Source organism: Spinacia oleracea, chromosome 4 (genome assembly GCF_020520425.1).
Source record: "Spinacia oleracea cultivar Varoflay chromosome 4, BTI_SOV_V1, whole genome shotgun sequence".
In the NCBI taxonomy this organism is placed as follows: Eukaryota; Viridiplantae; Streptophyta; class Magnoliopsida; order Caryophyllales; family Amaranthaceae; genus Spinacia; species Spinacia oleracea.
This window is the reverse complement of record NC_079490.1, coordinates 157,577,722-157,590,754: the sequence shown is the minus strand read 5'-3', so window position 1 is coordinate 157,590,754 and position 13,033 is coordinate 157,577,722. Positions and strand designations below refer to the sequence as shown.

General features: G+C 36.9%; 1 protein-coding gene and 1 long non-coding RNA gene across 2 annotated transcripts; one reads left to right on the top strand and one right to left on the bottom strand.

The window, feature by feature from the left end:
• The first annotated feature begins 1,297 nt into the window (after positions 1 to 1,297).
• LOC110784822 (protein PHLOEM UNLOADING MODULATOR) lies at positions 1,298 to 7,174 on the top strand. The gene is made up of 4 exons (XM_056827815.1): positions 1,298 to 1,768; positions 4,689 to 5,083; positions 5,920 to 6,113; positions 6,485 to 7,174. Exons 1-4 carry the CDS (start codon positions 1,467 to 1,469, stop codon positions 6,893 to 6,895), a joined length of 1,302 nt encoding a protein of 433 aa, XP_056683793.1. The 5' UTR covers positions 1,298 to 1,466; the 3' UTR covers positions 6,896 to 7,174.
• A 3,898-nt stretch (positions 7,175 to 11,072) lies between these two features.
• Positions 11,073 to 12,360, bottom strand: LOC130459720 (uncharacterized). The gene is made up of 2 exons (XR_008919307.1): positions 12,154 to 12,360; positions 11,073 to 11,467 (listed from the first exon to the last, which is right to left on the bottom strand). It is a non-coding gene; the product is annotated as an uncharacterized lncRNA (long non-coding RNA).
• Between the last annotated feature and the right edge of the window lie 673 nt (positions 12,361 to 13,033).

Genomic DNA, 13,033 nt, shown 5'->3' with positions numbered 1-13,033 from the left:
CCTCTCGAACACGAGTTCCCCACAGCAACCCCCTTCGATTACTGTGCTACTCTTTCTCTCTCTGACTTAACTCTAAGTCGCTCCTTTTCTCTTTGACTTAACTCTAAGTCACTCTTTTTCTCTTTGACTTAACTCTAAGTCGCTCTTTCTCTCTTTGACTTAACTCTAAGTCACTCAAGGATCACTCAACCCTTAAACCCAAAATACAATATGATAGATAAACTCTAGTACATAATAAAGCTTATAGCAATAAGGAACTCAAGGAACACTCTATTCTGCAAACTGATTCTTTTAAAACGTTTAAGCTCTTTAAGATATATTTTGTAGAGATCAATTGTGTTTTGAAAAGCAAAAAATCTTCTCCTTTTATAGAGGATTTTTACCTAAGGTTGGGTACCCATGTTCTCCTCAACTACCCACTAACTGCTACTGCTCAGTAACATGGGCATAGTTGGAGAGAAACAGGGGAGACCAAATCAAAACATTAATTGCACGTTTAAACAGAAATACGTGGGAGAGTTTCAAGGATCATGAAAAATCTTTTGCTTGAGAAACAAGGAGAATGAAATCAGAATCCTATGTTTTCATTTATTAATTAAATTCATTTTATTTATTAAAAAGATTTTCCAAGTTAAAACTCTTTTATAATTACAGTTAACATATTTCATTTAAAACGTACCAAAAAATACTTATGTCCCTTGCGTTCCAAATTACGTATAAACATTATTAAATACTTACATAAATCCTAAACATAAACTCATATGTTGTAGTCTTCATGTTGCACCTTTAGAAGCTTCACTCGAAGTCTTCCCAATTTGTTCTTTCTCTGGAACACCGAGGATCCACATAATATATGAGGATCTCGCCTTAGGAACTCGCCTAATTTAAGGATCTCGCCTTAGGAACTCGCCTAATTTAAGGATCTCGCGTTGTAAACTTGCTAGATGATTAATTCTTCAACGTAGTGTCTGACATGGATCAAGTGACTTTGCATTATCCCTCTAAGGATCTCGGAACCTATTATGCAACATAACTTAATCAATAGTCAGGAGTTTGTTTTGTCATCATCAAAACTTTAGAGTCAACAAATCCTTAACTTTGTATTGTAATATTCAAATTTAGTTCATTTAAATATTTTTTACACAACTAATTTAAATTTATACTTTTTCATATATTCTATTACAAATATTAAGTTACTATTGAAATAATAAACTATTTTAGTAATAAAGGTGCATAGTTGCATTCGGGACCTGATCTAGTTAATTCAATAAGATGGTGATTACTTTGATCATCATCCTAAAAAGGTCTCTCCAACTCACCAAGCTCTTCACTGTCAGTAATAGAAAGTCTACGACTGTACTAGTGACAGTCGTAGGAGCCTTAAAGCTGCTATCACAGTGAGTTTGAGAGAGCATTAACATCAAGTCATCAACCCACCCAACTCCACCACCATCGCCACAACAACCATGATGCGGTGGTCGCCACCGATCAGAAGTGAGGGTGGCCTCGGACTAGCAGCATTTTCATACATAGCCATAGACTACCTCAGAGAGATCTCCCCCACATGGCACTCTCGTCTTCAACCAGCTCTCTGGTCAATTCTCTCTCTCATCGCCCTCTCTCGTATCTTCACTTACAAGCACTGGTCTTCCGAGTTTCGCGCCGCTCTTCCTTTTCTCGGTTCCATCATTTTCCTTCTATGTGCTCTCCTCTATGAAGCTCTTTCTGTTCGCTCCGTCACCGCCGTCCTCGGCCTCGATTGGCATAGGTATTCTTTTGTTTCCGGGCTGAATTTAAGCATTTAATATATTTCTCATCGTGTTGCGAGTATTAATTCAGGAACCCATGACAAAATCACACGTCCATTAATTCTATTTTTAGCTTACCGCGCGTTTAAGGGTATGTTTATCGATTTTGTTAATTATTTTGTAAATTTCAGGTGGGTTTTGCTGTTAGTAGAATTTTTTGGTAATCTGGGAAAATCCACAGATTATTAAATGTTAGGTTATGAGTTAATTTTGGCAATTTTCTGTTAAAAATTGGGTTTAAATTTGGTCTGGGGTTAGTACCATTGTGAACAATTTTCTTATTTATGAGAGAAAGATATTTTATTTAAGGAAAGTAGAAGGCTTCAGCAGTTATTTCCATAATAATAATTCGAGAACTAATTGAAGAAAGTGCTGATTATTGGAGTGCTTCTAGATTTTTACGAGTTTTTCGTTCTCCTCTTGGATAGTCTTGTGCTGGAACTGTGTTTGACGTATAGCTGGATAGGTGTGTAAAACTGCAGCTCTGATTTACATTGTGAATATTTGTGCTTATGAGTGGTCTAGTATAGCTAGAGGTGTGGAAATGATGTTTTAAAAGCTATGTTTGTGAATTATACAGAGTAGTAGACCTTTCTGTAGTGCCTAAAGCAAATATACTCTCCACAATTTACATATGTCTTCCCCTCCAACATCACGAATGAAGAATTGCACGACTAACATTCCTATTCCAGAGAATAATAATTTTAATGTCGGGGTGCTGAAGAGACACGATAGATATTCGAAAAGCTCGATTTTTTCATTCCCTAAGTCGGAGAATGGTAGGATTTTTTTCTTATAATATATCTTAATTTTTAGAAGTATTGTCAAGTTTTGTGAGTATCACCTATATGCATTCTCAAAATTTTTCTTTTTATGTCTTTAGCACCTTTAATAAAAATGCAATAGGCGTTCATTTTCAAGCTGAAATCAAGTCAAACCCGGGTTTGAGGTTTTGAGTTCAAGTCAATCTTTAGCTTTTTGAGCTTGCTAATTTTTGAGTATCAATCTTTAGCTTTTTGAGCTTGCTAATTTTTGAGTATCAATCTTTAGCTTTTTGAGCTTGCTAATTTTTGAGTACGTGGTTTTAATCAAGCCGAGGTTCCGCTAGATTATGCTTTACGTGATGTTTACTCTCTTCAAGTACTTAAAAGTCGTAAAGATGATCCAAGACAGCTAGAAAATGAGAATATCTAGTTTATTGGATCTGTCATGGAAATATGGAATAAGAGTATATAATGTATGGAAGTATAGATACAAGTAATAGAAGGTCCAAAGGCTTATCCTATTGACTAAAGTTCAAGCTCTAACTTACCCTGATAAGTGTTAATTAACTTCTCAGCTTACACGGGAGTCTCCTTCATGATTGGTACTTAAGAGACATTGCTTTTTACTAAGGTAGGAAATCAATAACTGAATTAAAGTTGGTTTTACTTCTATAGTAGATGAAGTTGGGCAGTGTGTAGTATGCAGTGTGCATTCCCGTGCTCTGTCTCGTCTTACTTTGCATTGTGCAAGAAATCATTTGTTTTTAGGTGGTTTTGGATATTAGAAAACAATTCAGGTATAATGCCTCTATAAGATTGAAGAAGTAGAGGGAGATTGACTAACGTATAAGATTGTTGGTTACTCCACCTATCACAAATTGGTTTTAAGATTTTAATCATGATTCTCTTTCTCGCTACTCATATTATATTGTCAGTTAAAAGAGCTCTCTTTTTATTATTTTTTCATCTGGGGTCGGAAGGGGTTGAGCTGTTTGGTGAGGGGAGGTGATGGGATCATGTGTCCTGTTTCCTTAAAGTAAACTGGATGACAAGTCCTTTCCATTCAGGTTTTTACAATTATATGGTGTTGAATCTGGATTGGGATTCATTCTCCCTCCTTCGCTCACTGGTGTCTTTGACCACAAGCTCAGGAATCTAGAATGAAAAGAGGTTCTTTTAAGAGGAAAGGAGGGGGGGGGGGGGGGGGGAGAGAGGCGAGATTAGGAATTGGCTTAATTTATCCAATTTTCTTTTATATTTAGGCAAAATATTGCTGATAGCTGATCCTTTTTAGCAAATAGCAGATAGATAGCATATTGTAGTAGCAAAGACCAGCGCAGGTTAGTATAATCTGTAGAACGGTTGGGTATAGCAGTTTCCTTTTGGATATAAAATTATATACAATAGCATAAATACATTCTGGTTATAGTATAAGTGAAATAATTAATGTTAAAAAATTTGATTTAAATCTATTGAACTACAGGTACTCATAAAAAAAACATATTGGACCGGACTAAGCAAAAATACAAAAAAAGACTTAACTATGAACCATGTTCATAAAAAAGATTAGTACTGTCGAAGTGAAAACTTCAGGAATCTAAAGCACCAATGTGAATAATATAAAGTACTTTTTAAGCGATGCTAGATGGGTCCCTCAAAAAAAGAGATGCTAGATGGGGAAGGTTTGCATAGGAAAGTCCTAATCTACTAAGGATTATTTACCAAACACGGGTATTTCTGGTTGTAGGGAATTTATCTTATTTCACTTCTGGTAAATGTTTCTAGCTTAAATCAATTTGTAGATTGTGAGTACATAGTGTGTCTCCTTTCTGTGAATTATTGCATGCATGCCTCATTCTAGGGTAACTTAGTGCTATGTTACTAGGACTCGGGTACCCATGTTGGACACGGTTACGTGTCCAAGTATCCGACTCGGCTATTATGTGGAAAAAAACATGATTTTGGTCCAAAACGAAGTGTCCTATATCCATATCCATGTTTGAGTGTCGAGGATCCTACACGGATACTTGAGGTGAAGAGTCCAAGTAACATAGACTTGGTGCGTGGATGTCTATGTGCACAATTAATTGAACAATTTTTGTTTTACTTATGGCAGAAATACACCTCCGCTTCCTGACACTGGCCAGTGGTTACTCTTGGCTCTGAATGAGAAGCTGCCCCAGACTGTGGTTGATATTTTGAGAGCACACATAGTTGGGTTGCATCACTTCTTGATGCTTTTTATTATGCTTGCTTTCTCTGTGCTGTTCGGCTCTGTAAAAGCTCCTGGCTTTGGGCTTGGAACGAGGTACTTGTTCACAATGGCAATTGGCCGTCTTTTACGGGCTATAAGTTTTGCATCAACGATTCTTCCATCAGCTCGGCCTTGGTGCGCTTCAGCTCGCTTTCAAGTTCCAGGCCATCCTCATCGTTGGGCACAGAAATTTTATGTCCCTTATGCTTCTGACGCAAATGCTATTCGTCAGTTATTAAATAAGGATTTTGCTTATGGTTAGTATTATATTTGTCGTGTGTGTTTCTCCATTTTTCTTTCTTGAAATACTTGGTCGTTGTCTGTCCTCTGCTGTTCATCATTAGCATTACCCCCATTGTCTTCAAAGAGGCTCCCATAACAAGCGGGGTAAGGGGGGGTCGGATGTACTCAACCTTACCTCTGCAATTGGAGAGAGGTTGTTTTCCAATTGACCAGTCTGTCCTCTTCTGTTATGTGTGAATAATCTTCTACATGGATTTAATGTAAAGGGGTCTCAGTTGGAAATTTTGTTGACCCAAAAGCCAAATCTTACATTATGTGTAACATATTGTGTATGATTTTAGTGAAACCCCACAATAATGCAGGATCAAAAGCTACTCTGCAAATGAGATATGAAGGTTCTTAGTCCATTTGTCTCGACTGTTTAGAGGAATACCATTGCGGACCTTTTTCATTCGCCAAAATTCTTTCAACCTGGTGATTCAATACTTGACATCCAATTGAGACCTTTTGCGCTCATCAAGAATAGGACTCAGCGGCCAATACAAGTTCTTACAAGTTATAATGTGGGGAGAGGGTATTGGAACATCAGATGTCTAGCTTGTTTCCCATGAAATGAAGCAATGACCATTTTATCACAGTGATTGACTTTCAGGTTTCGTGGGATTTTGTGATGTTGGTGATAGTTTTGGTCCCTGGTTGTGTAATTGTGCTGATGTAGATCAGAAAATGAAGTTAGAATACACAGCTTCTGTAATCAAGTTCTTTCAAATTTTTGTGTTATAGTCAACTGTCATATCTTGTCATTAACAAGTTGTTGCTGACAGTCCAAATCCATTCCAATGTGTTGCAGCTGATTCTGGTAAATTACTTGGTGACTACCGGCCTGACTGGGGTTCAATGAGCTTTCTCATAGATTTTCTGCGGCCAACTCCAGGTGAGGGATCATCATGGTTTCATCTGCTGAAGAAAGCTGGAGGTGGTTGCAACGACCTACTCTACAGTGGCCACATGCTTGTTGCTGTGCTCACAGCCATGGCTTGGACGGTATGATTATCATTTGCTCTGTCCTTATAATTTACAGCTAGCTCTATGGTACTCTTTTTTCTGGAAAGTGAGCGAACATAACTGACACGGAAAACAACAAAGTCAGAGGGTAAAAGCAAAATAATTAGAGGGTGAGCTCCTTATTAGAAGCGCACAATGGGATGTCTCCATTATATCCAGACAAACCAGATTGTAGTTCCAAAAGGTTTAATCTGAATTGACATATGTTTTTTTAGCATTCTTCATCTAGTTAGTTGTCCTTCCATATCTAAATCTCTGTTTCCATACCATGTCATAATTAAATACACAGTTTGACTACTGGCTGTTGAATTATCAGATATTGTACCCTTTACTATCTGAAATTAATACAGGAAGCTTATGGAGGTTTTAGTTCAGCCCTTGTGTGGGTGTTAGTCCTGCACAGTGCTCAGAGAGAAATCAGGGAACGACATCACTACAGTGTAGACTGTATCGTAGCTATATACGTGGGTTACCTGTTGTGGAAGATGACAGGTTTTATATGGTCAGCTCAAGATGTATCTAGAAAGAAAAGGCTTAATAAGCTAGAAAAGATACAAGGTAAGCTAATCCAAGCTGCTAAAGATTCCGACATAGAAGAGGTACAAAAACTTTTGAATCAAGTTGAGTTAGGAAGTCAGGAAAACCAGGGAGGAGGAGGAGGAGGAGTAAGCAACAAGGTTATGTGGTTATTCCCTTTGGTCACTACTTTCTCTACCTTCATAATCATTATTCTCGCCTTCACGCATACTAGTGATGGCTAATTTGTTTCTGCAACTTCGTATCCTTTTCTCCATTTTTTCCCCCTCTACCAAGTAGTCAAGTACCAATGTAACAAATTGCTAAAAATTTGCTTTCCTTTCTGATATATGTGAGACTTGGGTGCAGATTAGAGGTAGCGTATTGTACACAATCAGCTCATAGCTTTCTTTTTTTACTGAGGGAACCTTTCCTTTTTGTGGCTACATTTCATCTGTTCCAGTTGTTGTAAAAGCTGTGTACCAAAACTGTTTGTATTCTTAGAAGAAGAAACATTTGCTTAATGGTCTTGAATTTGAGGCAGGAGTGAGCAGGACTCCCTACTATTCGCCTATTGGGTGCCCTTCACCCCTTAAACGGAAACAAACTACTTTCACCGTCCCTTTTTCCCTTTTTATTCTTTACATATTCTGTTTTGGTTTCTCATTTTAATCTTTACGTTTGAAATATTTTATTTTATATTGTAGCATAAATGTTCTTAATATTCTGTCAAAAATCGTGCAAGTGATTATTTTAATCAATCAAATTCATTGTGCACTATTTTCCTATTGGAACATTAAATCTTTCACAATTTCCCAATGTCATATTTTGGATAAATGTAAAAATATTATCAATAAATTTAATTTGCATTGTTTAAATAAAAAAAGAAGAATTTTTATCAACATTAATTAGTTGTTAAATACTACTCCCTCTGTCTCTTTTTGTTTTTTACGTTTGGTATTTTGCACGCGTTTTAACGACTAATTAATGTGCATTGAGATTCTTCTAAGTTTTTCATGTAAACGAGGAAAATTACGTTTATTTATAATGTTTTCACTATTATCAAAATTCTGATATTGGAAATATGAGAAAAAGTTAATGTCTTTATGGAAAAGTGTGAGAGATTAAATGACCCAATGGATTTAATTGGTTAATGTAATAACTGGCACAAATTTTGATAAAATATTAAATTATTTATGTGATAATATAAAAGGAAATGTAAAGAACATTTTGAAACACCCAAAAAGGAAAACGTAAAAAACAAAAAGAGACGGAGGGAGTAGCATGTATGATACAAAACATAAACAATAAAAAAATATGGAGGAGAGTGGCTTTTATCTCATGCGATTCATGGGGATTTTAATAAATTTTTTTTGTTATATTGTCAATGTAATAATTTGTTTATTTCTGATGGAGCTAAAGATTCATTTGTTCGTTTGCCTTTGGGTATGATTGATTAAATCAGTCTCGTTCTCAAAATCTCTTCACTTCCTTTCATTTCCATGAAGTGGAAGATGGTCGTCTCATCTCGTTATTGTTATTGGGCTAATTGGATACATCATCTCTGCAATTGCAGGGGTAAGGGTGTATTATGTTAGACCCTCCTATCTCACATGTTGCAAATTTGTCAAATACAACCCAATAAAGTTGTCTCTTTATTAATTATAACATCAAACTTTCAAAATTTTAAATTATAACCTTAAACTTACATCTCCACTTTAAACTACAACTCCGGATAATTTTTTGGCAAAATCAATTGGAATATGATGTCATTAATCTTATTAAAACACAATTGGAGTACATAATTTCCTAAAGAAATAAAAACGAATAATTTCTGATTAATTTGTTTTATTTTTTTTGGAATTATTTAATTTATATTTAGATTGATTATGATATTAATAACATCATATTCCAATGTTATGCGGGAAAATGACTTTGGGGTTGTAATTTAAAGTGAGGTTGTTATACACATTTTAAAACTTGCCCTTAGAAAGGGTATTTGACTAATTAAATAGTCCCAAAAATAACATTTGGAGCTCAGTTATATGGACAGGCCCAACATATGAAAGAATATAAAAAAGAAGCTAGATCAGCCTAAGATGAGCGGAGCCCTAAAGGAGTAAATGCCTAAGAGCCAAAACTCAACTCCATCATCGAAAGATAGGACGCGCGGACCAAGTCAAGAAGAAGGAAAGCTAACGTGGCCATGAACTGCCAAACAGTCGGTTATTCCTCCTACCAAGGAAATTAAGGAAAGTAACTCTCACTCCCCCTGAACTGCACCACAAATGAAGAAGTATATATAGAGATTAAAAAGGCAGAAGAAAGACATCATGAACAACACAAGAACATTTCTAAATTTCTTAACTTTTAGGCTTAGCGCGTAGTTAACCCTATGCTTAGTAGCCTACCAGTAGCATAGCGTCCTTTATGTTAGTGAAGAACTCAAGATTTGGTTTGTCAGCGCCAGTGTGTCCTCCAATAATTCAACCATGGAGGTAACTTTCCTCGTGATTTATTATTTGTCCAGTTTCATTACATATCAATCAATGATATTTATTGACATCATTTGATGTTAATCTTAAGCCTTTCGTTTTGCATTCATTACTCACTAATTGAGTTCACGTTGGTAGTTTCTTATGAAATTACTCATTCACGAGCGAGGTCTCCACGTAAAGAGGTCAGTCGTCCCTAAGAGTAGTACCCATGGACACCTTTATCACCCTATACAAGATAAGGTGCTATTACTTGTTCGCTTATAATGTCAACATGGTGTTGCTATTCGTCGTCCTTTTTTACATATGTCACCCACCTTTTCTAAAGGGAAATTACCACCTTGTCCCTCCTACATACTCACCCACCTTTACCCCTTTCTCTCTAACTCCACCCCTCACCCCATGATCCCTGTTGACTTAGCTCTGCCACCTCCACAACTACAGCTTCCACCCCTCTTTTTAATTACGGAAATTTCATGAAATGCCCCCGAGTTTTGCTATAATTCACCAAACGCCCATCAATTTCAATAACTCGTAAAATACCCCTCACAATTCTTATAATATCATTGAATGCCCACACAGTTAATAGACGTTAACTCTCCGTTAGAGGAAGTTTACCATTTTTCCCTTATTTTTCTTTTGGGCGCCATAACCCATCCCTACCCGGGGTTACCCATTCTACAGTTCAAAAAAAATCGCCACCCTCAAACTGCTTCTCTCTCTCTTCCCTGTTCTTCCTCCTTCTTCTACCATAACTGCATCATCAATCACACAAACAACCTTAGAATTTTGTGCGCATTGTGTTGGTGAAGTCATTTTCTGTGTTTTTAACCACACACGATTTCTCGAAAAGGGGGTTTTGGCGAATTGCGCAAGGAAGTTGTAGAAGTTGAAGGTCAAATGTGAATTTCGTGTTCTTAGGTTACTTGCGCATTGTGTAAGGTATGTAATGTCAATCGCACAAAAAAAAATTCCCGTTTTTACAAACTTCTGTTGCGCAAATTCAGGGTTTATAGTTTCTGGAAATTTGATGTTGGAGATGACTTGTTTGTTTGCGTTTTCATGAAATAAAGCATGAATTAGTTGTTTATGTCTTGCATGCCAATTTGGTAATGGAAATTTTGTTTTTTCTTGATGTTTTTTTGTGTTAGGATGTCTGCTATTTGGTTGTTGTTGCACTATAAGTCTCATGATTTTGATGTGAGGGTTGTGGACAATGATAAATGTCATTTGATCGACATATTTCTGGATATATTTGTTGAATCGTCTAAGAAAAATGTATTTTTTCCTGATAAGTTTATGTTTTACACTGAGTCACCTGGTGGGAGGGTAGAATTGTTAGATGATAGTGTAATGATGAGAATGTGGGGGTGGAATAGGGGCAAGGACACATTAGAATTATGGGTAGAGGAATCAGATTGTCTAAGAGTAACTTTTAAGTCTACTATAGCTTTGATTGAGAGGCAAAGGAAGGAGGATGAAAGAAATTTAAGAGAGAGACAAGAAGAGATTTTAAGGATGCAAAGAGAGGCAGAAGAGCAGAGGAGGGAAGAGGAGGAAAGGGAAAGGGTGAGGAAGGAAATGGAGGAACAACTAAGACACATAGTTGTTGTGGAGGTTCTAGTGGTGGATCTTGAGGATGATGGGATTGAGTATGTGAGGATTTTTGACACATAGGATGCCGATGAAGTATTTTCAGGGGTTTCTCATCCACAACAACAAACACAAGACTCCCCCCCCCCCCCCTCCTAAGAAACCTTCTAGGCAAGGTTATCAGGATCGGGATCCCACTTGGGATCGGTGAGGGGGGGGGGGGGTAGGATCGGAACGGTAGGATCGGATCGTAGGATCGTAAGATCCTACAAATTTGAAAAATTGAGCGAGTGAAATGATAGAAGGTGACTAGTACATGATTTTCTAATAAAAATAAGACCCAAAAACACACTTTTGCTTACATAAGATCGATATAAGTGTCATACATGGTTAACAAAATACTTCGAATGTTATTTTAAAGCTTAAAAATCCAAATAATAGAAGGAAAATATTTTTTAAGCATTATAACTTTTAGTAATTAATCTAAATAAGTAAATAACCAACAACACAAATTAATTTTCATCATAGCCGAAATTCCGTCATCAAAATCACTTAATGCCCCCGATGTTCCGGTTCCCGTGACATTGAGATCATCATAATCATAATCATCACCATCACCATCACCAAAATCAAATTTTAAGTTTCCAGGATCATGAACCCCATTTGAAGCAACACAAGCAGCCACATCATTCTCGTCGTCACTGATTACAAGTTGCTCGACACCCGCATCTACGGGAATGAATTAATTGTATATCATACAAAAAATTGAAAAGTAAAAGTTTAATGATAAAAGATAAAATACATTATATTACAAATAAGCTTCATATAATTAACAAACACCAGTTCGATTTAGGACACCAAACAATTAAGTTTTCTTTTCTTTTTCACCAGACAACATTTCTACAGCATTTCTACAGAACATTGAGTAAGAAACTGATCACAGAGGCATTCAAAATTTCAGAGTATCAGACATTCAGATTTCAGAGTGTTGTTAAGCAACTCCAAGTCTCCAATTATCACACAACAATTATCATTATCATATGCCTTATTAAGGCTGAGTCTTTGCAAGCAGAAAGCAGCAAAAAATTCACAATTCTAAAGACAATTCACCCTCCTGCAGTCCTGCCTTATTAAGCCAGCAATTTTCGAATTTACATAAATCAAATTAAACTGTTGTCTGCTGCAATTTTGGATTTCAAATACATAAATCAATTTGAATTTACCATTACGCTGCTGCAATTTTCGAATTGAATACATAAATGATAAATCAAATTAAAATTTCGAAAATTAAAGTATGCAAATTGAATACACAAATCAAATTAAAATTTCGAAAATCAATTCATCAAAATCACCAAATAAATTGAAAGTATCAGTACTCAAATTGAAAGAAAAATTGAAGAAACAAAAGAAATTACCTTGTGTGGATTGAGCAGCGAGCTTCAATTAAAGAAGAAGAAGAAGAGTCGTAGAGGTACAGTAGCAGCGTGGGCATCAAAGTCGAGGGAGCAGGCTGAGAAGCGAGCTTCAATTCGAGTAAGAACAGCTGAGCAGCGAGCTTCAATTCGAGAAGAAGAGGAACAGTAGTTGTGCGATGGAGAAGATGAAGTTAGGGCATCAAATCTCACGGGGGGGGGGGGGGGGGTTTGTTTTTTTTGTCTTAAGTGGGCTTCAAACAATGGGTTTTTATTTTGGGCTTCATTTTAACGACCAAAAGCAGGATCGGTAGAATTGGTGGTGGGATCGCGATTCTATACGATCCCACCGATTCTATACGATCCTGAACGATCCTGTATACGATCCTGGAGTATTTGCGATTTTAGCACCGATTCGGATCGTTTTGAAAATTCCGGATCGTAGGATCGTACGATTCTACGATCCGGATCGCGATCCTAATAACATTGCTTCCAGGACCAAACCTAGGAAGAAAATGACCCCACAAAAAAGACACCAAAACCTTCCCAACCCCCCCCCCCCCCCCACCCACAACCTACTGAAACCATACCCACACCAGATACAAGACCACAAACACCTACACCTCAAGCTGAATCAACTTAAGAAACTCACCCACAATCACCAGAAACAACACAACATAAACAACAAGCACCCCAGCCCACACAAACTGAAACTGGTGTCCCACCTCCATCACAACAAGTAGGACCTAAACCAGCTGTCCCAACCAAACCCAAAAAACCAGGAAGGGCTAAACCTAAGGGGTTTAGGGTGGGGAAAAAGGCACTGGTGAAAATGGGAACATATGTTCTTAAATCTGATAGGGGAAACACAAGGGGTACTAAG